The sequence below is a fragment of the Trachurus trachurus genome (assembly GCF_905171665.1).
Source record: "Trachurus trachurus genome assembly, chromosome: 1".
Classification (NCBI taxonomy): domain Eukaryota; kingdom Metazoa; phylum Chordata; class Actinopteri; order Carangiformes; family Carangidae; genus Trachurus; species Trachurus trachurus.
This window is the reverse complement of record NC_139891.1, coordinates 4,817,232-4,844,424: the sequence shown is the minus strand read 5'-3', so window position 1 is coordinate 4,844,424 and position 27,193 is coordinate 4,817,232. Positions and strand designations below refer to the sequence as shown.

Sequence of the window (27,193 nt, the reverse complement as noted above, 5' to 3'; positions counted from 1 at the left end):
TTGTTGTTTTCAAAGCAACAAAATGTGTCATGAATAAGACTTGGGATAAAAGATGTAAACCACATCCATTGTTCATTTTAACACCGACATTCAGCAAGCAACATACTGCCATTGAACTTTAGTGTCTGGCTTGGATAGGTTTTACAGGACAAGAAACACAGTGTTCATTATGTGTATCTTTTTTAACATTTTGATTAAAGTGTTTTTGGAAAATCGTGTAGCTAGTACTTCACAAACTCCTTGCACAGACGCCTTCATGTGCCTGCACTCCATTCGAGCATAGTTTTGAAGTCTCTATCCTGCTGAGCAAGGAAGGAAACTGATTGTTTGTTTGTTTATTCAGACGGCGGCAATTTCCCCCCAGAACTGAAGAGCTGTATTCACCTCTCTCTCTCTCTCTCTCTCTCTCTCTCTCTCTCTCTCTCTCCCAGGTGGACTCTGACTTGTATCTGAAGTGGTCAGTCAGTTACTTGCCTGCGCTCTGAAGCTGTGGCCTCACACCTCTCCATCTGTTGCCACCATGTGTCATGGTGTCTGTCCAGTCTGATTCCAGCTTTGATCCAATTTGATTCTTGCTGAGAGAAAATTGCCTTGATTCTCTACATCTCTCAAAAGGTCGTCTGTCAAACTGCACATGGTACATAGCCTATATGAAGTCGTCCATATGGGGAACAGATTGGAAATTTCAGTGCAGAGACGTGATCTATTTTCTTCCTCTTGTGAGGATAAGCACTGTGCTTGAAGTGGGCAGTACAGATTTAAGAGGTTGGGATAGAACCAATAATCCTACATACTTTATGGACTGCAAATTGTTTGAAGATTTCAGGCTCTAATAGCCTATGTCAATATTAGCTTTTGATACGAGTCTGTCAGTGTTTTTAATACAGTAATTGATTTGGACATTGTATTTACAAGCAGGATGACCAGTAAGGATTACATAGTTCTGCCCTCAACAATCCCACTATAGCCCTATACCAGAGAGATGTGTCATGCAGGAGACATGACTAAAGTTTTAACAAAGTTCATTTGCAAAAGCAGATAAGTGCCATTTTGAAAAAAATGAGCTGAGGCTTTGTAATTATTCTTTGCATAGTGTTGTTTTCAATAAAACTTTATTTTTTTGAGATATGTCTGTTTTGTTACATCTCAAAGTCACTCAACTTTGGTTTGACTGATATCACCTTATGGAAATAAAAAAAGAAGAAGAAGATTCTAGAATTTTTTACAAACGGAGTTATCTGCTTTTGCAAATGAACTCTTCAAGTGTCCCAGTAAACTGCGACAGTAAACCACCATGCTCACAAAGATGTAAAATAAATAAATAAATAAATAAAGAAGAATTGAATGTAATGCACCACAAACACAATGTCATCCACTTGTTTTCTTAATATTTGGGTGAACTGACCCTTTAAATCCTTAAAAAAAAAATTTTTTTTTTTTTTTTTTGGTTCTAGCTGCAGTCAATAAAGTTTATTCAAACAAACACCGTGACGTCACTACACACAATGGCAGCCAGCGGTACAGCTGTAACGGTTCTCACTCCTAATGGGAGAAGACAAACTATTAAAGTGTCTCCAAACGCACCGTTACTGCAGGTAACTTGTGTTGTGACGACGCTTCACGTCCTGTGATGTTTGAGTCGTTTCATTGTGTTGTTTTGTTTTTAGAGCAGCGCAAACTAGTTTCCTGTGAGTTAGCTTGTTGGGCTAACAGCAGTTAGCCAGTGACAGATCAGTTTCTGGGTCGAAGCGGCTCAAGTCCTCATTTATCTGCTCATTGTGTTTTATAAATCCATTGTGACATTCCGCTTATATCCGCCGTCCGCAGGTGCTGGAGGACGTCTGCAAAAAGCACGGATTTAACCCGGACGACCATGGTTTGAAGTGAGTAAACTAGCAGACTAGCAGACAGTCAGCTGGCTCATCTCCCTGTCTCAACACTGACACGTACCATGAGATGATGGTTCAGAGTTTTAATTCATGTCCAGCTGGAGACATTCAACAACTTGCCCTGAGATCAGACTGCACCTAAATGCACCTGGATAAGTTAGGTGAATAAGCTCCATGATCAGACTGAATCTGCAGCAGTGTCCTGTGTCTGAGTGTGGCAAGTTAACAGTAGTGAACCATGATGGATATGCACACACCTCATGTTACTGTGAGACTTTGGGCCACTGACAACTTCTTTATGTGATTTAATGCTTGGTTTTACTATGTTTACTAGTTTTTACTATGTTTACTTTATGTTAAAGTGTCCAAAAAATAACATAACACACAACATAAAAGGAAAAAAAAACTGAAAATGCATCAATCTATATTACATGAAGGAGTGATATAGAGTTTATATTAATAGACGTAACTTTCCATAAAGCACATCAGAAACTCTCCCTTAGTGACTCATTTTTTGCTTTTTCTTATTCTAATGGCATGTGAAGTCAGCAGCTCTATACAGGAGATGTCTCTTACATTACCTTCATTTTTTAAATTACAGTACATAGGAATGCTTATTTACGTGTCCTCTGTAATCACTCTGCCACAGGTTTCAGAGGACTGTTGTTGACCTTACGGTGCCATGGAGGTTTGCCAACCTGCCCAACAATGCCAAACTGGAAATGGTGACAAGTACGAGAAAACAGGCGGCTGTGGCTGACAGCCAGGTTAGTTTGAAAAAAAAACATTGAATGTGTTTGTGTGAGTGTGTGTGTGAGTGTGTGAGAGAGAGAAATAGGGTGGGGTGAATACAACTCCTCAGGTTTAAACTTGAGTGGCTGACCACTGATTAAATATCAATACCTATACATTACATTACATGGTATGTAAGGGTATGGCTGGTGGTGGTCATTATCACTGACAAACTAGTTTATAACATGTGGTATGTACATTAAATGTTGCCTTAAAAAGTATAATATGAAAGATATGGGGGATATTATGTACATCATGCAAAACAAAAGGTATTTTGTTTTATAGCTTACATACATGTATCATTTCGGAAACCTTTGATATCTACTGATATGTGGAGGCAGAGGTGAATGGCACTGACCGATAACGGTGTGGATCGCGTGGCCAAACTGATGTAGGCTTTTATTCAGGTCAAGTGGTCAAATATGTTCTTGTACTTGTTCCCTGTCAGCTAGTCTGGACCAAACCAAACTCTAGGTTTTGATGATGGTGATGGAGAGCAGTGTCCTTCATGATGGCCAACAACCTCCTGTTGTTGGTTCAGTTGAATTGAGATCTGATGACTATGACTATAAGTCCACAGTATGCGATTCATACCCATCACATGATTCAGTTACTCCTCGTGTTTGGAAGCTTCTATCTGCCTACAGTATGATATCTCCACTCATTTATTCAGGTCGGAGCTGTACCTCACTAGATGATGCTTTCACTTTCAGAGTTAACTCAGACAGGTGTGATAAACCCTGTAACAAAAGGCAGATGATCTGTGCCACACATGAACATAGGTGCCATGGCTGCAGGGTCAGAAAGTCATATTATTATTATTTTAATGATCACTGGCAAAAGCTGTAACAAATAGTTCAAAGAGAAAATATCTGCATCAGATAGAAAATCGGAAACGCAACACAAAGTACAGTGACACCAATGTATTTTATCTTTATCGTGTGAAAAAAGGAAGACGTTTATATTGTGTCCCACCCTCCATTATTTATTGGAGAGCCCAATAATGAACAATCTATATTATTTCATTAGTGTGTGGTTGGCTATATATGTTGGTTTTTATTGTCTGTACCTGAAAATGGATAAATCCTCAGTCTGTGTTTTCTCTCTGATTTGTGTCCAGAAAAACACTTTGTTGTAGCTGAGCTGTAGTTTCCTATGACCTCATGGCATCATAATCTAAGCAGTAAAATCACGGCTGGGTTTGATCTGTTGTCCTTGTTCATTTGATGGATGGTTGACTGTTGATACCTCACAGATTTTATGTACTTGCACACTCCTTCACACACATTTTACACACATAACGCACACACGGGCAGCCCCTCCCAACGTGCACGAACAGCCAGACCGGAGAGTGTTTCATGTTTGGCCGTTGACAGCCAAGGCGCTCTTTTCATCTCTCCCGGTGTGCTGACGTGCTGCATGCTATCTGTGCCCTACAACGCGGTTGTTGAGTAAACATAAACAATTTGTAGAATGACTCAGAGAGAGAAAGAACAACACAGACTCGCACCGATGCCTGGTGTTACTCATTTTCAGACTGAGGTAGGCCCAGATGTGCGGCTTAATCAAGTTCGGTTATCAAAGATTTTTCATCCTGCGAAATGGCCCAAGAGTCTCGAGCCAAGAACTTACAAACGGCCACCTAGGGAGATGATGCTGAACGTTGTGTGTTTCCTTTTCTGCTTTTAAGGAAACATTTTGGCACGTACTCCTGAAGTGTGAGAGGTTTGAGCCTAAAGGGATAGTTCAACATTTTGGCAAATTAGCCCATTGCCATAATGCCTATAGTCTTAGGAGTAGGTTTGTTACCTTTAATTGTCGATGCAAGCTGTTTTTAGAGCTACGCTGCGGAGGCTCATGGGATTTCTTGGTTTCCCTCATCAAACTCATCAAATACACAATCCAACAACTCCAAAACGCTCTGGTGGACAAGTTGTGACCTGCACATTCACCACGCTATGAGAATAACGGAGCGTTATGAGACAGAGTTGTTTTAGAGGTAAATTCATGCAAAACAGCTGATGCACGTTGCCTTCAGGGGCAATTTTCAGCAAGCAGTCTCTGAATTTGCCTCGAAAACAACTCTGTCTTGTAACGTTCCGTTATTATCTCATATCGTGGTGAATGTGCAGGTCACAACTTGTCCACGACAGCGTTTTGGAGTTGTTGGATTGTGTATTTGATGAGTTTGATGAGTTAAACCAAGAAATCCCATTAGCCTCTGTAGTGTAGCTCTGAGCAGCTCGCGGCTCTGCTCCGCCGTCCTAAAAACAGCTTGCACCGACAATTAAAGGTAACGAACCTACTGCTAAAACTATAGGGATTATGGCAATGGGCCAATTTGCCAAAATGTTGAACTATCCCTTTAATGCACATTTGCATCCACCTCTTATGTATGTTACAACTGTGATTGCTAAATAAAGCAGGGGAAAAAAGTCACATGTTTAATATAGACATTCCAGCACTTTGCAGCAGTTTTGGTTTGTTGTCTAGTCATAGATTTGATCCTGGTGGTCTGGGCACCCGGCTCAAAGGTTGTAGCTGGTCTGAGACCTGCTGTTCACTCTGGGATCATGTGTGTGTGTGCTCCTGTATTCAGATGTAAAGTGTCTTTTTGATCTTCAACATGCACCTCCACTACAGCTGTGTGTTACTGTGACACGTCCATCAGGTGCGAATCGCGCTTCAGATGGAGGACGGCTCTCGGCTCCAGGGTTCCTTCTCCTGTGGACAGAGTCTGTGGGAGCTGCTCACAAATTTCCCCCAGATCAGGTGTGTGTATGTGCATGTACCAAGTTTGTGTGTGTTGTGTAATATGTATAAATATGTATGTTTCAGTAAGGTAAGGTAAGCTTTATTTGTCCTGTAAGGGAAATTTGTCTTGGGCCCATAGTGCAGCCTGGTTGCATAGCAGTACATTCAGTGGACAAGGAGACTTCATTCACATACTGACACATAGTAATCAGTCGTATCAGTCGTAAAATACCATACCAAGACGTCATAAAAAATAAAATAAAATAGAAAACGTACTGTAATAAATAAAACCAGTCTCAGTGTGGTCCTCACAAGTACAGATGTGACATGTGTGTGTGTGTTTGCCTTTACTTTCCATTAGACAGGAAAGCTGGGTCACACTTTGTAATAAGTACACACTATTAAAGCCCCAGTATGTAACTTATTTGGCTTTTTATTAGCAAAAATCAAATATGTCTTTCATAAATACGTATTTCACTGAAGTGGAATCACACCCGCATACAAATGAAATCTTTCTCGTACCTTAGAATGAGTTATAACAATTCGTTACAAATACATAAGTGGGCGACGCACCGAACCGAGGCGGCCATGTTGCATCGCCATTTTTTACGTTGAGTGGCAGCGTGACCGTAGGTAACCATAGAAACTCAGCGGAGTTGTGGGCTCGGCCTGTTAAAACTGTCACCACTGTGTAGTGTGAGGAAGGACGGAGGCACTGATGTTGCATTCAGGTGCAGTCAGGCAGACGGCCGTCGGCAAACCAACCGGATGTCATTTTACTCCACCAGAGAAAGACGGTAAAACGTGGGTCAGGTAAACAATACGACATCACCATGACAACATATTGTCACGCCTGTATTGTTTTGCCTCGTGCTGGCGGACCACTTGTTTACATAGACGCTTGTTTATCCTGTTACATGCAGCGTCTGTTGTCTGTCTGACGTCTGCCCGATTTCACGTGAATGCAACATCAAGAATACGTTCCGATATGCAACCGCACCGCTAGATGGGGGCAATTCCTACATATTATACCTTATAGCATTAGTTAAGCATGAATAAATACTTAATTATTCATTTATAACTCATGAATACTCATTAGTATGTAGCTAAGCTTAAAACAAATGTGTTTTTCTGTTGCAGGTGTAAAACTATGGCATTCACAAAGCAAGGAACTGAAAAGTTGTAGAAGTATATCTCAGTATACAGTTAGTGCTTATCAATGATGAGTAAAACATTTAAACTGTGTTTATAGACCACATACTAATGAGTATTCATGTGTTATAAATGATGAATTCAGTATTTAATGCTTAACTAATGCTTAATAATGTGTACTTATTATAAAGTGTTACTGAAAGCTGAAGGTAGTCATTGTGCAGGAATGAACGCAGGCCAACACTGTGTTAGATAACATGCTTTCTTCTCACCACTCCTCTGCTGAAGTTCAAGCTTTCCCACACATCACCAGCGCTCTCTCAAACACACACACGCAGCTGTTCCTCAGTAAGTTCCAGCTGTGAGGTCCCAGGTGCTCATGCGTCCGTCCAGTCCTCATCTCATCTCTATTATATGACATCACTCCATATCCTAATCCGTTTCCAAGGAAGTTCCACTTCCGTGAAATGAATATGATCTCCACGCCAGCGTCAAAGCTCTGGGAATGTTGTGAAGCGGAGGGGGGAAGCTTTGATTTTCACTATTGAGAAGAACAATAGTAAAACATTTACGGTTCAGTTGCTCTCTACGCGGGACTGTGCACACATGGTTTACACATGCAGACAGCGTGCCACTGCATCGCATGAGGTTTTGTTGTAAAATCACAGAGCTGATTTCCCTCAACAAGAAAGAGTCCCTTCTGGGTTTTGTTTTGTCACAGCTTAAACAAATAAAAATCACTCGCCCTGAATTTTAAAATCTGTGTTTCTCACTGTCACCACCTCGCTGCAGAGTGTCAGAGCTGTCTGATTCAGGATCCACTCCCGTGTGCGTTTACATGAGAGACGAGGTAAGTGATGTTCCTTCAGCTCGTCCCTTTTTTTAAGAGATGAAAGTGGTGGTTTTATGGTAAAGCAGATGTGTGTGTGTGTGTGTGTAGGTTAGTGGAGAAGAAGCACTAAAGAAGGCCACTCTGAAGTCTCTGGGTCTCACAGGAGGAAGTGCCATTGTCAGGTAGAGTCCGTGTTTTAAAGCTTCCACAAGTTTTTGTATGATTTTAATGATGATTCAGACCAAAGGAAGCTCCTGCTCACTGTCTTAACTTGTATTGTAGTTTTAATAAAAGCACAACGTTTTGGTCCGTTGGACCTTCGTTATGTTACGGTCTGAGAAGAGGAGGCAGTTTAACTAGATATCATTCTAAATATTTTTTTGTAATAAATCTTTAAGTTTTAACTTTTAAATTTAAAAAATTTAAAAACATTAGGACCCAAACCCATTTAATCCACAGTCACTGTTGAGTCCATTCACATAATGTAAACTGTAAAATGCTAGAAATTACATCTCATTCGTTGTTCATGCTTATAGTAAAGTTATTGATAAACTTTCTTTTGAAGGTTTTTACTCAAAAAGAACAAACCGCCTGGAGAGGAAGATGGCAGAGAAGCCACTGAAACAGCTGTTGTGCCAACAACTCCTGTCGCCAAGGAAACGACACCTAGCCCATCACCTCGGCCCGCTCCCGCTCCCGCTCCCGCTCCCGCTCCCGCTCCCGCCCCCACTCCCACTCCCACTCCCACTCCCGCTCCCTCACATCCAGAGACACCGACAGACGTGCCGGTTAAAAACTCACGCCCCGAGAGTCCAATGGAGACCGTGTGCGCGCCAAGTCCTGCCTCTGCCACGGGCACACACACACACACTGTAACTCAACAGGAGGAGATTTCGATCCCCCAGGATGCAGTGCGGCCAAAGGTCCCCCCTGTTGAGAGAGGAGCGCCAGAGGAAGACGGTGAGGAAGCTGGACCATCAGGACTAAGCTCTCATCAGGCATCCTCCTCCTCCTCCTCCTCCGCCGCCGCCGCTCCATCGGCTCCATTCATTCCCTTCTCTGGAGGTGGTCAGCGCCTCGGAGGCCCGGGGGGAGGGGGAGCGGGACGCTCACTGTCTTCATCCTCATCTCTGTCGGGCCTGGCTGCTTCAGTAGAGTCACCCAAAGCCAAGAAAGCCAAATCCAGCCACGGTCCAAACGCCAAAGTGAGTAATATCTCTACAAGACCTCACATCTAAATATAAGTCTTTTTTCTCATCCAAGATAAATAGTCTTGCAAAGCACAGTTTGTTTTTTAGATTATTATACTGTTAAGAAAACAATCTCAACGCAATCCATCCAGCAGATTGTCCTGTAGATGTTTACTTTTCAACTTCAAGCACTTTAAGGTCAAGGGATAGTTCAACGTTTTTGGCAAATCGGCCCATTGCCACAATCCCTATAGTCATAGCAGTAGGTTTGCTACCTTTAATTGTCAGTGCAAGCTATTTTTAGAACGGCGGAGCAGAGCCGTGAGCTGCTCAGAGCTACGCTACGGAGGCTCATGGGATTTCTTGGTTTCCCTCATCAAACTTATCAAATACACAATCCAACAACTCCAAAATGCTCTGGTGGACAAGTTGTGACCTGCACATTCACCACACTATGAGATAATAATGGAACATTACGAGATGGAGTTGTTTTCAAGGTAAATGCAGAGACTGCTTGCTGAAAACTGCCCCCAAACGGAACACGCGTCAGCGGCTTTGCATGAATTTGCCTCGAAAACAACTCCATCTCGTAACGTTCTGTTATTCTCTCATAGATCGTTTTTGGAGTTGTTGGATTGTGTATTTGATGAGTTTGATGAGGGAAACCAAGAAATCCCATTAGCATTCATAGCGTAGCTCTGAGCAGCTTGCGGCTCTGCTCCACCGTTCTAAAAACAGCTTGCACCGACAATTAAAGGTAACAAACCTACTGCTATGACTATAGGGATTATGGCAATGGGCCAATTTGCCAAAATGTTGAACTATCCATTTAAAAGAAGATGTACGGTAACTATCAATGTCCAGACACAACTTTTAAACACAATATTCTATTGTTCTATTGTTTTCAGTTTATCTTTCAGTTAAAGCAGAGAAGATTGCATGGTTGATACATAAATGGTTCAAACATCTAATTGGAGCCTTCATGTGGTAACTTAAGAGTTTATATTGGAGGTATTGTAAGATTATTTTCTGGTATTTCTGGTTTTTGATTTTTTTGATGCAGGGATAGACTAAGGGGAATGACGTGCTGTGGAATCAAACCCACAGAGCTGTGGTCATTTGATATTTGTTTTAACCGCAGGACAACCAGAGTGTCCACAGCAGCATTTCTTTCTCCTTTTAAAGTCAGATTATGAGTCATAGTGGGACAACCTTTGTTCGGCTTCATGAAGAAAACCATCCATCCCCATCCGTAGCTTTCACTCAGTTACTCACCATGTTCCTTGACATTTAAAGGTCATTCTTGACCGTTGAAACCACAGTTAACACAGTATACTACACAACTAACACTGTATAACTTGGAGCCTCCTATGTTGTTTTCTCAGCGTCGGGCTCCCTCCAGTCAGCCAGATGAGGACATGGAACACGGGGAGGAGTTCTTGGAGGTAAGCCCATTCATCTCCTGTCATAGGTTTCTGCCCTTTAACCTGTTTATCTCCTCGATGTTCAACCCTAATGGAAACAGAATCATCTCTGTGACTCACCATTTTCAGTGCTGAGTTTCCCCATTCAGGCCACTAAATATGATTAGAGACAGAGCCGTGCTTTTGATGAAAACATCAGCGATGACACTTTTATCCCTCTTGTATTTATATACTCTCACTTTCTCTGTGCAGCCGGTGGAGAGGGAGCCTCTCATCTACCACCTGGACTCCATGTCCCGCCGGTCCGACAACCACGGGGACCTGCCCGACGAGTTCTTTGAAATCACGGTGGATGACGTGCGGAAGCGCTTCGCCCAGCTCAAGAGCGAGAGGTGGGAGTCGGATGATGCGGCCGATGTGGGTCAGAGGGTGCCGTGTGTGTTCAGTCTGGATACTTAGCTGCTGCGGAGACACGTCTGGATCAGATGTGTTCCTGCGCCGTTTGTAACAGATAATTAGTTAGTTTGGCGTTCGGTCCTGCGGTGTTTTGTCGACGTATAACCCTTAATTGCAGAATACCATAGCAGTGATGAGAGGCCATAGGCAGGGAGAATGCCGGGCATCGCTGCGTGTGTTTTTGAAGTTTTTATTTATTGTGAGTTTTGAAGTTTTTATTTATTTATGAGTGCTTCTTCAAAACAGATGCGGACGAAGTTTACTCTGCGCTCTCTGGATGTGGCCTGCAAAAAAGAAAAAAGGACCACAGATGCTGAGACACTGTGTGTGTCTGCAAACATGTTCTCGTTTATAACACACCACGCACACTACAAAAGCCTCTAAATATGGCACACAGAGAGCAATTGGTGAGCCGGCGACGTTTATCATCCAGTCACGGACCCAAACAGCGTCAGGTCGAGACCTCACCGTGTTTCCTCCTTTAATCTCCCGCTGCGTTGACTTGGCTGCCTCGTGGCTGCGCTACTGCCGCGTCGATGACTGCAATTACCCAGGGTGGAATTAAGCCGACCGCAGCAATCCGTCTCTACCTCCGTCACGCATGCACGGCCACACACGAGTAAAAAGGCAGAAGAGGAAGCAATCGCTCTTCTTTCTCCTCCGCTCATCTTCCCCCATTGTCAACACCGAAGCACGTTTTTTTTATTTCACAGCTCATCTCACTTCACTTCTGTCTCTCTGTCTCTCGTCGCTTTAGGAGGACTCTGGAGGAGGCTCCGCTGATGACTAAATCTCTGAGAGAGTCCCAGATGAAGGAGAAGATGGACAGATATCCCAAAGTGAGTACAAGTCACAATCACATCATCACAATGCTGTTTTTTTTTTTCCGTTTTTTTAACTGGTTGCTTGTTTTGAAATGTACAGATTCTGAAATAAGTGCCAACCCCTGTGTGTCTCCAGGTGGTCCTGAGGGTCCAGTTTCCAGACAGACATATTCTACAAGGCTTCTTCAGGCCCCTGGAGACAGGTTCTGTGTGTGTGTGTGTGTGTGTGTGTGTGTGTGTGTGTGTGTGTGTGTGTGTGTGTGTGTGTGTGTGTGTGTGTGTGTGTGTGTGTGTGTGTGTGTGTGTGTGTGTGTGTGTGTGTGTGTGTGTGTGTGTGTGTGTGTGTGTGTGTGTGTGTGTGTGTGTGTGTGGAGAGTGTTCATTTCAGCCGGCTAGCCACAGGTATGGCTGCAATGTTAAAGCTACTTGCGGCTCCCTCACCACATTTATGACTGTAGCCACACCACAGTGACAGAGAGACAGAAAGAATGAGACAGGTCTGTAATTCCAGGGATTAGATCCACCTCAGCCCCAACAGCAACACGGCGAGCATCAGAACAACAAATTGGAGGGAAATTCCATCTAAAAACATTGATTGGGCTTCACACAGATCGGCCCGTTTGATGTTTCTCTCCCTGTGTGTTTTGTGTCCAGTTGGGGCTGTGAGGCAGTTTGTGAAGAGTCACTTGGAGGATCCTCAGCTCAGTTTCTACCTGTGTAAGTGTCATTTACATTCCTACCGATTAATCACAACATCATCAAGCATCGACACCAACAGTCTGGTTGCTTGATTAAAGGGTAACGCTGCTTTATTGCAGCTCAGGTCTTATAATTATCACTTTTGTAGCCTTTATTTCAGTTATGATAACGTAGCACTGCTGGGATATTGAGCCCTGCAACAAACTCGTCCAAACACTTTTAGCTTTCGAAGGTAAATACACTGCCCATCCAAAAAAAAGTCACCACTTGGATTTAACTAAACTAATAGGTGAGAGCCTCCCATTGGATAATTACTACATGGATTATTATGATTCAGCTGGCAACAACTTATCGAACCCTAACTGATGCAGTCTCATTTCTTAAACAACCATGTTGGAAGACGCATCCTGTGGTTGTGGAAAAGATGTTAAATTATTGGCATGCATCAAGCGAATAAAACATCTAAGGAGATTGCTGAGACTACTAAAATTGGGTTAAGAACTGTCCGACGTATTTTTAAAGACTGAAAGGAGAGTGGGGAACCATCATCTTCAAGGAGGAAATGTGGTCCAATGTGACCACAGAGTCCAGACCTTACTGTAACCCCATTGAGAATATTTGCAAAATGAACGGAAATAAATGTTGTGACATTGCAGAAGCTTATTGAAACGATGCCACATCAAATGCGTGAAATCAAACGATCCAATGAAATATCAGAGTGTTGGACTTTTGTTTTGTTTTTTTTGGATGGGCAGTGTACGTCAAAAAACATCAACATATAGGAAGATATAGGGGGACAAAGCTCAACCAGTAGGTTGGTGTGTAAACTCTGGTGGATGTTTATCAGATGGATAACGCCTCTGTTGATCAGTTGACCAGGAAGTTAGTTTAAATCTGATCTGATTTCCTGACTGCTTCACTTCATCACTGTCATATATTATATATACGTACCCTGGTGTTTTTGTCTACTGTCAGCTACTGGATAAATGTCCAGCTAAACTGTGAAAATAAGTTGTGATAAACTGTTTTTAAGTATCTTTTGATCGAATTTCTCACTTTCATTTTATGGATTAGAATATTGTTTTAGTTGATCTCTCAGCCTCTCAAGGCATTAGAGCGAGGTTGATGGCAAAAGCCAAACCTACTGTCATAGCGGTCAAATTCTCCACACATACCTCACAAGTCTATTTTGACTTCATTGGACTTTTGTGTACAAAAATGTTTTGAGTGTTTCCACAGCTGACTTGCTGTTATTCATAATTTCCTGAAAAGCAGTGAAATATGATTTGGTCTTTGTCTCTTGACGCGGACAAGACACTGTTACACAGCAGCACCGATTTTTGGATGAGAATGGATCATATTTTATTAGAAAAGCTTGTCTTTCCAAATGACATACAGTATCTATAATTCTTCTCTAAATCGCTTTTCATTGTCCACTAGTGATTCTTTTTTATTTGCTTACAACTTTCTTTCAGTCATCACTCCCCCAAAAACCATTCTGGACGACCCGTCAGTGACGCTTTACCAGGTAAGAATCCTCACTCGGTGCGTGTTGCATTTAGCGTGTTGCTGCATTTAATGTGAAGCACAGTAACCAACACAACCGTTTGACTCAAACAAACCGCATCACACTCAAAGTCCAGAAAACAATAGTCACAAAAGTTTGACTTGCCATCTTTGAAACTCTCTCTCACACACACACACACACACACACACACACACACACACACACTGAGAGACAGACTGACTGTAAAATGTATCGGCTGGTCCCTCTCTCCTCTTCAAAGCCCCACCACATTCCCGGACTCCCCCTCTTCTCTCGCCCCTACACACTCTCACACTTGTTCCCCCTCTCCACTGTCCTTGACCCCAGCTGGGCTTGATTTTTCCCAGACTGGCACATGGGGTTAATACAGGCCCCGCTTTGATCTCGACACACACACACACATACATGGAGCAATGGGCAGCCTTGATGTTTTGTTGCCTCCGAGTTCAGAGTGATCCGTATAGTGAGCGTAGAGATACAAATGAAAACCAAAAAAAAAAGTAGTTCCCTGCTCCCCACACGCTCTCTCAGCTTCTCCCTGTTCTTTTATTTTTAGATCCATTATTTTATTTTAGATTAACTAGAATATTTCCGTCATCAGCGAGTGCCATGCTCCCGTTTTCTGTCATACTTTGACTCAATCTGAAGCAGAAGAAGGAAGAAGTGGAGGAACGGAGGGGAGGAAGAGAAAGTTGTTTGAAGTGATATCGTGTTGTGATGATGAACAAGATTCAGGTCCTCCGAGGGACCGCTACGAAAGATAACCATCCTCAAAAGCACGCTTTGAAATGTGCGTGCATGAGTGTGTGTGTGTGTGTGTGTGTGTGTGTGTGTGTGTCCTTGTGGTGCCACGATCTCTCTGGATCAGATCTGATGTTCTTAAGTCGCCTGTGTTTCTTTGTTTTTTATCTTTTTGTCCCTTTCTGAACTCTCCCCCCTCTCCTTTTCTCAACGCGGCCCTCTCCTGTACCCCAACTCTGGCTCCCACCTCCGCTACCACTACATCCCTCTCTCCCAGCCTCTCTTGTGCCTCAGCCACCCCCCCCCATGTCTCTATCCATTAGGGACTTAAAAGCATTAAAGTGCACAAAAACAAAATCTGCAATCCCCTTGGTGTCATGTCACACACATACACAACGACTGGCTCCGTCTCCCTTTCTATACATCAATCTTCAACACACAAAAAGATTCTTTAATCTTTTTTTTGTCATGAGTGCACACGCATTACTATGTCTCTCTCTCTCTCTCTCTCTCTCTCTCTCTCACATACACTCATGCACACACACACACACACACAGACGCACACTTTAATCACTTTGTGTCATGTCAGCAAAGGAATGTTTCCCAACCCAGAAGCCCTTTGATACCAGGCATCCCCTCCCTCATCGCTCTCCCTCTCTCTTTCTCTGTCTTCCATCAGGATCTATTCTGCCTCTTTTTCTGTCTCTCTTTCTCTCTCTCTCTCCATTCCTCTCTTATATGTTTTTCATACTGTCTCTCTCAATCTCTCTCTCTTCCCCTCGCGCGCACACACACACACACACACACACACACACACACACACAGACCTTGTCCCGTTGCCCTGTCGTATCCCTAGTGGAAGTGCGGCTGCCAGAGGGAGCAGGATAGCAGGAATGCCCGTTGTTCCACTGTAACACATTGTTTCCTGCTCACAGGGCTGTGATAATAGCAATTAGGCCAGCGTGTCCCAATTTAGCAACCAGTTAGTGAGAGAGAGGCTGTAGGGATGCTCTCTGTGTTTTAATATAACACTGTGAAAAAGCAGAGGATGACTGTACCTGGTGTCTGCTGAAAGATGTGGGTTTGCTTGATATTCTCGACAGTAACATCTTCATCTTCAACAATACTCATTATTGTCTGTAACCGGTTATCGTCCCGCCTGTATTGATAGTGAGCAACAGGGGAACATTTTTTTTCAAAGAAATGATCCTCATTAATTACAAACAAAACTCATAAGTTGCCGTTTTCACAGCTCCGACTCTGACATCACTTCATAATCACTGTTGTTTATTTGAGCTGTTGGAAAAGCCCAGGTGAAATAAATCCTAAATGAAGGCAGCCAGGCTCAGGGTCCGGTGTGATGGCTTCCTGGCTTGTTAGTCCTTTATTTCACCTCTTCTTCTCCTTCTATGCAATTTGTTTTTCAGTTCTCTTTTTAAAGCAGAAGTAAGTGATCCGGTCGTTTTGGCTAACTTCTTGTCAGCCGATGGAGTTAGCAGTCCCCGTCCTCGTCCCTACGTCACCACATTCACGCGCATCCCTTGGCTGCACACACAGAGAGGACTGCCCCCTTATGCCGTTCTCTCTCCTCATTGGATAAAGGTTGTAGGATACAAGGAAAGTTTTCTCCTCGGCTTACAGCAGAGCAGAGTGACTGACAGACCTGTGTTTCAGACCAAACACTCTATATAAGTGATTGCTGTCGGAAGATAGAACTATTTAAGACTTATATTAACACAAATATTCCGCTTACTTCTGCTTTAATATGATTTTTCATGGTTCACGTGTTCATTTACATAACAATTCACCATTCTCATCCGTTCATCTACTGCATCACGCAACAATATATTTGCGATTCCATAAATAACACAGATATATGGATGATTGGTCCTCCCTCAATAATATAAAATCTATAAAATACAAAAAAAAGAACTAAACTCTCAAGAACTGGAATGCCGGGGTGCACCTTTATGATACTGAAAAAAAAAACAGCTATACAAAAGGGTTAAAAAGGAACAAAAAAGGAGGAAAGGATAAATGATGGTCTAACCGGTGTGATATACATAATCCATCTTTCCCATCTTTTCAAAAACAGTCCTCTTTGTAGTCTTATGGCAAAAGAAATTCTTTTCATCTTAAAAATGTCATAAATGATGTCAATCCACTCATCCATCATACAGTATGTTTTTCTAATTTTAGCCACTTCCTCGTAATGGCTCTCCTACAAGCAGCACTTAGAATCTGAAATAAATCATCACAGGAGACATTTTAGTATAATGACACAAACTTAAAGGGAATGTTTGTCTGAAATACTTTTTGGAAAATTTTACAGACCTCCTGCTAGAAAGGGAACAATATTGAACAAGACCAGAGTATGTGAAAATGATTTTCCTCGAGGCATCCACACTGTCTCCAACATATAGATGAATTGGTATAGTGGTTTTTTTTTTGAGCTGGAGTGATGAAAAATCAAGGAAGGTTTTTCCAGCAAAACTCTCTCCATAATGTTGAATGAGCTCTTTCTATGACTCATAAGTCCAGATATCTGGAGTGGAAAAGAAATGGACATACAAGGTAAATTTCTGCTCAAAACTACAAATTTAACAAATAAAATAAACAAATTTATGTCAAGGCTATTGAAGTATCACAGGCAGGATAAAGCATAAAGCAGCACACACTCTGGCACAGTGGATCATAAATCTGCCTTCTGACGTGTTGATGTGCAAAGGGAATAAGCGATGGAGGTCACCACGAGACCCCTGGACGCTCTCTGAGAGCTCTGCTGATTTATTGTCCAAGTGTTGGACATAGTTCATACCACTGCCTGTAAAACTGTTCAATAGCCTGCATACATCATGCACTCATAATTAGAGCTGGAGGCAGTATTCAGTTCATCAGTGGATGTTTTGGTATTTGATTCATTATTCAAGACGTTTTATAAGCAGGAATAACTAACAATAACGTAAGATCAGATAAATGTAGGCGCTGCCTTTGTACTTCATAATAGATCCATAGTCATTAAACTGTAAATGAAGTGATACAAAGTGTCATATGTAAATGTGCGTCTAGTGTGGATCTAGTTTTTTGGATGGCTAACTCGAAGACATTAACTCACGCAGACACTCATATGTATATAGATTTATATTTAAATGTTATAAAACCATCTCCTCCAGTCTCAGTGTAAACATCCCTGGTAAGGCACTCAGTAATAAAGACTTTACACAAGCCTTTTTTACTTCTGCTTACATGAGAAAGTGAATCAGGATCGTTTTATTTAAAGATTTGTTTTTCTCTTTTCTATTAGAGTCAGACGTGTGCCCTGCTCGCCTGCCTGCCTGTCTGTCTGTGTTTCTACCTCATAATTGTACGGTTGATAATATCTGCCTGCGACTGGTCCATTATAACCATTAAGACTATCACAGCAGAGGAGTGTTGTGCTTGAGGGGTGAAAGTGTTTTCACTAACCATTTGATTGGTGCTCATTTTGTGGTCTGCTTCAAAGCACCACGGTTACTGGTTCAGATCCCCGAGCCATGAATCATCTTTGAAAATGAACTTGACTTGCTTTGGCTTGGATGTGGCGACAGCACTTGGTTTGCGTGTAGCAGGAGACCGTTTTGTTTGGATTTTTCCATGTTTTGCAGAAACTGACTTGTGTGCCAAACATTTTTTAAAGGCTTCTGTTCATTTCTCCTCGTCTCTCCATGTCTGCAGGCCGACTTGTTTCCTGGAGCGCTGGTGTACTTCGGCTCTGACGTTAAGACAGGTTTTTGTCTTTTCGCTTTTCTTTGCTTTTTATGTGTTGATCTGAATTAGATACTGGTGGCATTAGTGAGGAATGCGATATAACAGAACAATAGTTAACATTGTGTTTGTGTGTTTTCCTCCACAGATTTTTACATAAAGAGGGAACTCCTTCAATCCTCCGTCTCCGCCGTGCAAGCAAATGAGTCCATTGCAAGGTATGTGTGTGTGCGTGTGTGTGTGTGTGTGTGTTTAAATGAGCGCCTGGTCGTGCGTGTGTTTGGGTGTGTACATATGCACTTGTATCCCGCGGCAACCGGCCTATTTTCCTGTCACAAAGCTGTCATCATTGGAATCCCTTTGAGGTTCTGCCTAAACAGCAGGTGCCCCTCATTTCCTCCACACACACATGCAAACACACACACACACACATGGAGACACACATCGTTTTCCACTCCTTCTAAAGATAGAGCCCATTTCCCAAAAGTGACCCCCACCTGTTGTCCTTTTGCCTCTTTAACAAGGTCATTACTCCTCCTCTGTTTTAGATCTTTATGTCACTCACTTATTTTCTTTCTGGTTCAGCTCCTCCGCCACAAAACAGCGCTGCTTGAAGTAGACACACATGAATTCCTCAAGAAAGCAAAAAAAAACCATCCTGACCTCCTCCAAACTACCTTTCCTCATGATGACCCATTTTAAATTGTCCACCTTTTTTCCCCCCATCATCCCCTCTTTCTACCTCAGCTGCATGCCCTGGTCCTCCACACCCTCCTCCAGCTCCGTGGCCTCAGCGGAGCCGCTGCCTCCTCCAGAGCAGACGGCGGACACCAGCGGGTCCACGCAGGATGAGCAAGACCCGTCTGCACGCACCCAGGCTGCTGCTAAACCCTCCAAATCTGAACCGGGCAAGGTGCCAAAGTGGCTCAAGCTTCCAGGTGAGTGACGGCCGGGAAGCATCTCTTGTTTTTACAGCCCAGTTTGGAATAAACACCGTCCACTTCTGTTCGACCACCACCTGCAGGCATAGAGGAGTCTACGGTCTGTTGTCTAGAGCACACACAACCACCAGCTACTGTAGCTGTATCAAAGCCCCTGTTAAAGGGGAACTATGCAAGTCCGCTCGCTTTTCCGCTGTCCTGGTTACGCTCCTCTCGCCCATGTGCATTTGTTTACAACGAAGCCGGCGAAAAATCAATAAATGGAGCGGTGGATTGCAAGGTTGGTTTTCAGGCGTGAGACGCCAGGTGAAGACAGAGAGACTCTGTTGTCACTCGTAACAAGTCACAAGTCATGTAGTTAACGATCACAAGGTAAAAGGTAAAAATGTAGCAGAGCCACGGGAGAAATCCTGCTTAGTTCCTCTTTAAGTCTCCAGTTGTACTTCATGGGACCCTGTTACTGTTTTCTCCATGGAAATGCAGCTATTGAGACCAGTTGGTTCATCAAGGTACCTATCACACAGAAGTGAGTGGTGTTTCATCTGAACTGGGTTGGAAAAATGGTGATGCCATAGGTCAGTTGAAGAAATTGTTGTCTTTTAGTTCTGATTCTGTTTTGTGATCGCACTTTTATTCTTACAAACTATGAGATGTAAATGCAAAGATATAGCTCATTCATTGGACAGTTCTGCTGACTCCTCCTTTATTTTTTATTTATTTATTTGTTTATTTGTAATGGGACTCCGCATATTCATGAACATACAACATGTAAATACACCAGATTTAGCTGTAAGGCTAATTTCCATCTGCAGTCCCGCAGTTCACACAACAACAACATTAGACAAGGACGAGAACAAGAACAAAGCCCAACATGGTACAAATACCATATCACAATATATACAATATATCACACAGTATCTTCAGTCAGAAGGAGCAAGGAGTAGTAGTACAATTAAAGTGCATTTAATCGACAAAGGTGTCCAGTATCATCAGCCTTACAAACAATGCAACATTTTTAGGTTAACTATACTACATTTTACGTTAATTAAACAGCTTCGGAGTAATTGTGATGGTTAAATAGATGACTTGAAACTTGTTACTAGGGAGAATGGAGGCTCTCTGCCTTCAGCCTACAGTAGCATCTTTTGTTCCGAAAAACAACCTTGCTTATGACAGGTAGGCTAAGACTACACAAATGTTCACATGGTAACATGTATATGATTGATAACCAACGTTATCCAGCGCTCTATTGATTGCTTTTTTGCCGGCTTCTTAAAAAACAAATGCACATGGCCATGAGGAGACACTTGTTTACATAGAGGCTTGTTTATCCTGTTACATGCAGCGTCTGTTGTCTGTCTGACGTCTGCCCGATTTCACGTGAATGCAACATCAAGAATACGTTCCGATATGCAACCGCACCGCTAGATGGGGGTAAATCCTACATATTATACCTTTAAAGCTTATCTATATGTCACATACTGAACTTCTGGCTCTCGGACGGGCCAGAATAACTTTCACGGGTTGTTTAGCTGCGTTCAGTCTTTCTGTCCTTTTGATCTCATCATCATAACGTGCTTTGCTAATACTCAGCTATGTGACTGATGTGTCGGTCTCCATAGCTGTAAAACTTGTTACTCAGCGGAGCAGCAAACTTGTATAAAGTTGCTACAGTAGCAACAGTAAGTCTGCAATCAACCCACAATGCATCACCCTCTGTAGAAGCCAGTGTTGCACCACTCTTTTCAGCAGGTAATAAAAGTCAGTGGAGTGGCTGATGGAGGTCTCTTCCTCGATGGTTCACGATGAGCAGATGAATTCAATAGGAGCTCATCTGGTTTCTCTGCTTTGCTTTCTACCGCAAACATGCTGCGCCAGGGTCCAGTCAGATGAACCACCTTTTCAGACGCGGTCTCGGTCTGGTTATTTGTTCTGAGTCTGATTGACAGCTCTAACGGCAGTCCAAACAAAACCAAACCAGACGAGCAAACACACGGGAGTCCACGCGAACCGCACAACGGGTTAGGTGTGAAAACACTCGGAACACAGTCAACACAGAAATAAATATTTCACTGCTCCAGCCTCACTCCTCGGAGATGGCTTCTTCTTTTTTTTTTATTCTGCTGAGGAAAAACAGAAGGCTTTGAACCACACGATTCTTGACGTGGTAGAAACACACACACACAAACCCCAAAACCACAGTCAATAGGAAATGGCCTTTTTGAAAGCAGAATTCCTCATGACTCAGAAGATAAGGATGCATGTTAGGATGAAGCAATTAGTTCAGGATGGTCACCCCCTCCGGCCCAGGAGACCACTACAGACCACTACAGACACTCCGGGCCCAGGGAAAGAGCCCTCTGCTCGGCCACATCACACAGCCCGGGCCCATGTGGTCGGTCCCGGCACGGCACGGCTCTGTTGTTCTATTGTGGTGTTTCTGGTGGTCACCGTATTGATGTTTTTGTTTCCTTTTCTCTCTCTGTGTCTTGTTTGTGTTTTCGTGCGCGTTTTATTTCTGGCCGATCTTTGTGTGTGTCCATGTGTGTCTCTCAAGAAAGTTGTGGCTGCTCTTTTCTTTCATGAGGAAAAGTTAAAAGACAAAAAGGCCGAGGGGAGGGGGCTGAATCTGGGATTACAGACCTCATGTGTGGAAGCCTGCGGAGGACACACACAGACAGAGACAACTGCCACACACACACACACACGCACTCTGGATTTGTCCTCTAGTTTAACCTGTTTTCAATGATTTGCCCGAGCCGGTTGGTGCATCCTCAGCTGTGTGTGTGAGACAATATGAGTTTTGTTTGGTTGTGATTGTTGAAAATAGCCATTGATTTTTAAATATCTAACTCATTTCGATGGAGTTGGGCTCAGATGTAGAGACGAGCAACACAGAACCATCCTGCTGTGAGGCGACAGCACTGTGCTGCCCAGTTAGATACCAGAAGAAATGATTGATTAGAATCAAAAACACAGAAAATACTGTAAATGGCTTGGATACAACAGTGAAGTTCAGAAATCACACAGTTAATTCCAGCAGAACATCTGGACATTGTCCGTGCAGTGATCTCTGGTTTCTCTGTTCTCTGTTAACTAGAAAGACGTCACAGTCTGTGGCTGTGATACAGTTCATTAGATCTGTAATGTTTGTTGATTGGCAAAACTATTGAACTGCTGTTTTGTTTTTTCTGCACAGGTAAGAAATAAGGAGGACTGACCCCAACAGACTGGGTAGAGCACTTAAACCTCTGCTGACCTGTGACAAAGGCTCTGCATTGTGACCACAGTGGACTTAACCCCTCGCGTAGGATGCCCGCACAGTTTTCAAACAGTCAAATTAATGAGCTGAATTCCACTGTAAATAATGAATGTTTCATTGCCATGAAGATTGAAGTGTTTCATGCTGGTTGATCTGTGGGAGGAGAGAGAGAGCGCCGACCTGGCTGCTTTTACTCAGCAGGTGAAAAAGTTATAAAAAAAATTGAATAAAGGTTGTTGTAGTAAAACGCGCCTCACTTTGTCTTGTGTTGAAGTTTATTAACTTAACAATATCAACTCACTTAGCTGCTGTGAAAGTCTTCATCAGCATAGGACGATGTTCAAATTCTTCATTCTTTCTACGCACTTTAAACCCTTTTATCATTCCTGTTGGCCTCTAAGTAGAGTCAGGGTGTCAGAGTATGCTTCATATATCAGTATGTAATATACTGTATCAATCCCAGCCTTTCAGACATCCCCAATCATGTACACCATAGTCTGATTCTGTTAGACATGGTTTATAGTGTATTTCTAACTGAAAAACCTCCATTGAGAAATAGTCACAAGTCCAATCTTTGCCTGATGACATTCAGTATGTACCATATCTGTAAACAGATAAAGACTTAGCTCATTATGTTCTGTAATAATAACATGCTAACATACAAAATAAGCAGCATGAAATTATGATATTAGAACTAATCCTACATGTCCTCTGTAGTACATCCAGGTGTGGTAAATCTGGAGGAAAGTTACACACACTAGATTTATTTATATTTCCAGTATGAAAAAAAGGGTCATAGGAAAGAATGATGGCGTGTGTTTGCAGTTTCACCTGAAACAAGTGGGCTAATCACAACCATGGCACAGGCATAGTGTGTGTGTGCGTGCGTGTGTGTGTGAGAGAGTTTGCATGTAAGGGAATGTTAAAGAGCTGCTCAACATTTTTCAGGTGCCTCTCTGGATCCATGGAGACCACAGCACACTTTGATCTAACAGGACAGACCTCAAGATAACACAAACGCATGTTTTCCCCTCGCGTGTCCTGACTTATCGGACCGTCTACAGGTTAACAGTAAACAAGCAACATGTGGTCGTATTTTCACATGCTGTCACCATCAGGGCTCTCACTCTCAACACGTTCCTGAGCCTGAGCCTGAGCCCTCTCCCTCTCCCCAGCTGCCCCCTCTCTCACTCTTTTAGCTGCAGGAGGAACTTCAAAAAGAGGCCGAACACAGAGGGGAGCCGTGTGAGGGAGGAGTATAAGCCATCCACTTGTGTCACACACACACACACACACACACTTTGTCTCCCTCTTGCAAATTAATTACTTCCAACTGCCCCCGGAGCCTTTGATGCTGAATAAAACGATGGCCACTTACACAGGCCATTTATAGAGTTTGTGCTGTTGTTGAGGAGAGCTTCACTGACACTCCATCATTATTCCTGCCTCCGAACTGTTTTTCTATGGTTTATTTGGAGTAAAAATACATTAAAAAGTCACTTGTTGCTCATAATTGTCAGTTTGATTACTACATAAATTTGAATGGCTGCAATGAAAAGCTGTAGTGTCAGCACATGGCCTCAGTGTGTTTCCAGCTGCGGTGCTGCTGCATTGTAACAATGGCGCTCCCTGGTGACTCACATAGCAATGACAAAGTAAGTGTTAATCAGAAGCCCAGACCCTCAGTTTTATACCATTATGTATAGATCATTATTACTGTCTAACCAATTAGAACTTTATAAACTAATATTAATATTGTATCTATGAAATGTATCCAATTTGATCAGCTGTAGGCTATGTGTAACATGAAACTACTGCTGTTGGATTGAAATGTATTTCCCCTGGAGACATTATGAAATATAAAGTTGTAAATAGACAAGTACAAATACCTCAAAATTATACTTAAGAGCAATACTTTTTTTTCCCTACAATATGTAAGTGGATTGGTGGATCTTTTTTTTTTTTTTTTTTTTTTTCAAGTACATTTTTTGGGCATTTGTGCCTTTATAGATAGTACAGTTGAGACAGACAGGAAACGGGGAGGCAGAGAGAGGGGGAATGACACGCAGTAAATGGTGCCCGATTCGGGATTTGAACCAGGGCCGACTGCAGCGAGGACTGTGCCTCTATACATGGGGCGCCTGCTCTAACCACTATGCCACGCGACGCCCCCCCTCCCCCCCCCCTTTTTAAAACTATAACATAGCTTTAATAACAAAAGCATCCATGTGATTCAGTCTGTGTGTAAATGAATCTCACTGCTGCTTTTGACACTGTTGATCATTCATTACTAAAGACAGAATTATTGACTGACTGAGCTAAACTCCATGACACAGGTCCTCTCTACAAGATCTAAGACTGGCTAAAATTCATTCAGCTATATGAATATGTATAAAGATGAAAGACCGTGGGGGGGTCTGGGGGCATCGTCAAATTCTGAACCTCACTAATTTTGAAATCCTGGCTACGGCCCTGGAAAGACCCCCTGTCTTTTCAAACAAGGGATGGGACTATATTTTTACCTGGTGCATGTGCTGCATTAGTGTCAGTCAACTGAACAAGTAGCTGCTCTGGTAAGATGACAAGATCCTCTTGGCAAAACAAAGATCTGGCTACAGAAACCGCTGTTTCTGACAGAGCAGCCAACCAGCAAGGACGCCTGGGAGGCAGGAAAAAGATGCTGCTGGATGAGAAGGAGTCTTTGATTTCAGCTCTGCCTGTCAGGGCCAGAAATGACTGGATCAGCCCGGTGAAGACTGTGGAGCCTGAAAGAGTCACTTTGACACAAGCATTGTCCAGTTCACTGCAGCATGGAAGATCCGTCTGACTGCCAGGGAGGAAAAGGCAGTCACTGAGCTCAAAGCTCTGCAGGAGAGCAGAGCACATCAACCAGAAATGAGGTGAGGAGATCAACAGGGCTGGAGCCTGATGGCTCCTTAACTATGCTCCATAAGCAAGAAGACAGGATCAATAAGCCATACTTAACTTAACTTAACTTAACTTAACTTAACTTAACTTAAATCAGCTCAGCTCAACTCCAAAAGACAGTCAGTACCTACTGGGAAAAACAACTTTTGACTTAACTAAACTAAGATTTCCCTATACAGCTGTAGATCTGAGGTGAAAATTAATAATGATTATAAAGTTGTAGATTAAACTCAGGGATTCAATTACTGAGTGAATGAATGGATCATAGATCAGAGCTCTGAACAAAGGGAGATTTTGAGATAATGTGTGTGAAGGCGTCTCATGAATGTATTTTCTCTCTCTCTACTCTGTGAGTAAAACCCATATGTTTTACTAATCATGCTCCTCATAGTGCCTGTTATCTAATTAATCTCCCTATGACCTCATAACTCTCTTTATTATCCATTGACATGTTTTTCATTTGTACATCTGTTTCTTTAATTCAGGACACACACAGAGCAAACCGTCTGCTTTGATTAGTCATGGACCACATAGTGTGACCACGCATGATGACATCCTTGTGACATTACTTAGACGTGGCTGTTGTGCACATTATTACTACATGTATCAGGTTAGAAACTGTACCAGCAGGTGGAGACAGAGACTAGAGGACAGATTATTAAACCTGAGAGCAGAAGCCTGCTCACCGCTCATGTGGACACCAGGAGGACAATTAACGTACATGGATGTGGAGCTACAGTAAGAGCTGACTGTTGTGAATGTCCCTGCTGCTGAGACATTACATCCACATGAGGTGAATGATGTTTAACGGATGTCATCTGAGGGTGTAGAGGGTTTGCAGGCAGAGGTGCAACTCCCATGATCTACTTTTATAATCAAAGTGGTATCACTAAATGTTACAGTGCAAAATAGTTTTGGTAAAGTGCAAAGGGGAAAAACATATGATTCAGTGGAGGATTAACTTGCAGAGCATGAAGTTGGGAAATCCAGTGAGCCACAGGTTGGTGTTTATTTTTATCATACTGATGCGTCCTGACTGTACAGATCGTCCTGTACTTTCAACAGCATCATCACATCATAACAATGTAACTGTGACAACAAGAAAAACAAATACGTTGTTCAGTTGGGTGGCATTTGCATCACCTGCAACATTACTGTTACCATCTAAAAGCATGCATTGATAATTACTCATGTTAAAAATAGACGTGACAGTGAGGTAATGTGAGCAATGTCGTTGATGATAACAAACCAACAGTGAATTTATCAATCAGCTGTTTACAGGAAACAAAGCTTTAATGAATCTGTTGTCCACTCCCTGTCCAGCAGCGACAGTGTGTAACAAGCTGCTGAACATAGAAACACACAGCAGTTCACTTCTCTGTCACCTTTGTCTCATCGGTCAGTTAATCCTCTGTATGTATGTATATATACACAGCTCTTAGTCCAGTCACTCCACCTGTCAGTTATCACCCCATGGAGGTTTCCAGTCCTCCCTGTGTCTTGCTTGTGTGTGATTTGTGTGTATAGTTTGCTTCACTGACCTGCTTTCAAGTCAGGACTTAGATTTTTTGGAGCTATTTTCTACTTCTCCTCTCTGATCCCTGAGTCCCCAACACACACCTCATCCCCCACTGGTTGAATGAAGACTGTGTCAAATTATTTCACATGATTATGTATTTCATAATCTTGTGTTCTCTTATTTAAGATTAAATAGAGCTGCACAATTTATTGAAATACAAATGGAACTGTATTATGACCAAGCGCAATATCCAAATTGCTGCAGTTGCAATGTTGTTGTTGTTGTTTTAACTGCTGTGTATTGTTGCCACCTTAAAGCAGAAGTAAGCGATCCGGTCGTTTTGGCTAACTTCTTGTCAGCCGATGGAGTTAGCAGCCCCCGCCCTCGTCATGGATCTATTGGTCCTCGTCCCTACGTCACCACATTCACGCGCATCCCTTGACTGCAAACACAGCCCTTCATGCCGTTCTCTCTCCTCATTGGATAAAGCTTGTAGGATA

At 42.7% G+C, this 27,193-nt stretch overlaps 1 protein-coding gene across 2 annotated transcripts; it reads left to right on the top strand.

The window, feature by feature from the left end:
* Nucleotides 1-1,494: 1,494 nt before the first annotated feature.
* aspscr1 (ASPSCR1 tether for SLC2A4, UBX domain containing) lies at nt 1,495-22,457 on the top strand. 2 transcript variants are annotated; one of them, XM_083983037.1, is made up of 17 exons: nt 1,495-1,595; nt 1,828-1,883; nt 2,539-2,656; nt 5,353-5,453; nt 7,380-7,437; nt 7,528-7,601; nt 7,985-8,624; nt 9,995-10,054; nt 10,286-10,425; nt 11,247-11,328; nt 11,450-11,516; nt 11,968-12,030; nt 13,488-13,540; nt 18,014-18,065; nt 18,192-18,261; nt 18,791-18,981; nt 22,184-22,457. In XM_083983037.1, exons 1-17 carry the CDS (start codon nt 1,506-1,508, stop codon nt 22,192-22,194), a joined length of 1,926 nt encoding a protein of 641 aa, XP_083839163.1. In that variant the 5' UTR covers nt 1,495-1,505; the 3' UTR covers nt 22,195-22,457. The 2 variants fall into 2 exon arrangements, with proteins under 2 accessions (XP_083839163.1, XP_083839164.1); XM_083983038.1 differs by lacking the exons at nt 11,968-12,030; nt 13,488-13,540; nt 18,014-18,065; ... (1 more) ...; nt 18,791-18,981; nt 22,184-22,457 and adding an exon at nt 11,688-11,923 and having other exon boundaries at nt 11,450-11,551.
* The last annotated feature ends 4,736 nt before the right edge of the window (nt 22,458-27,193 follow it).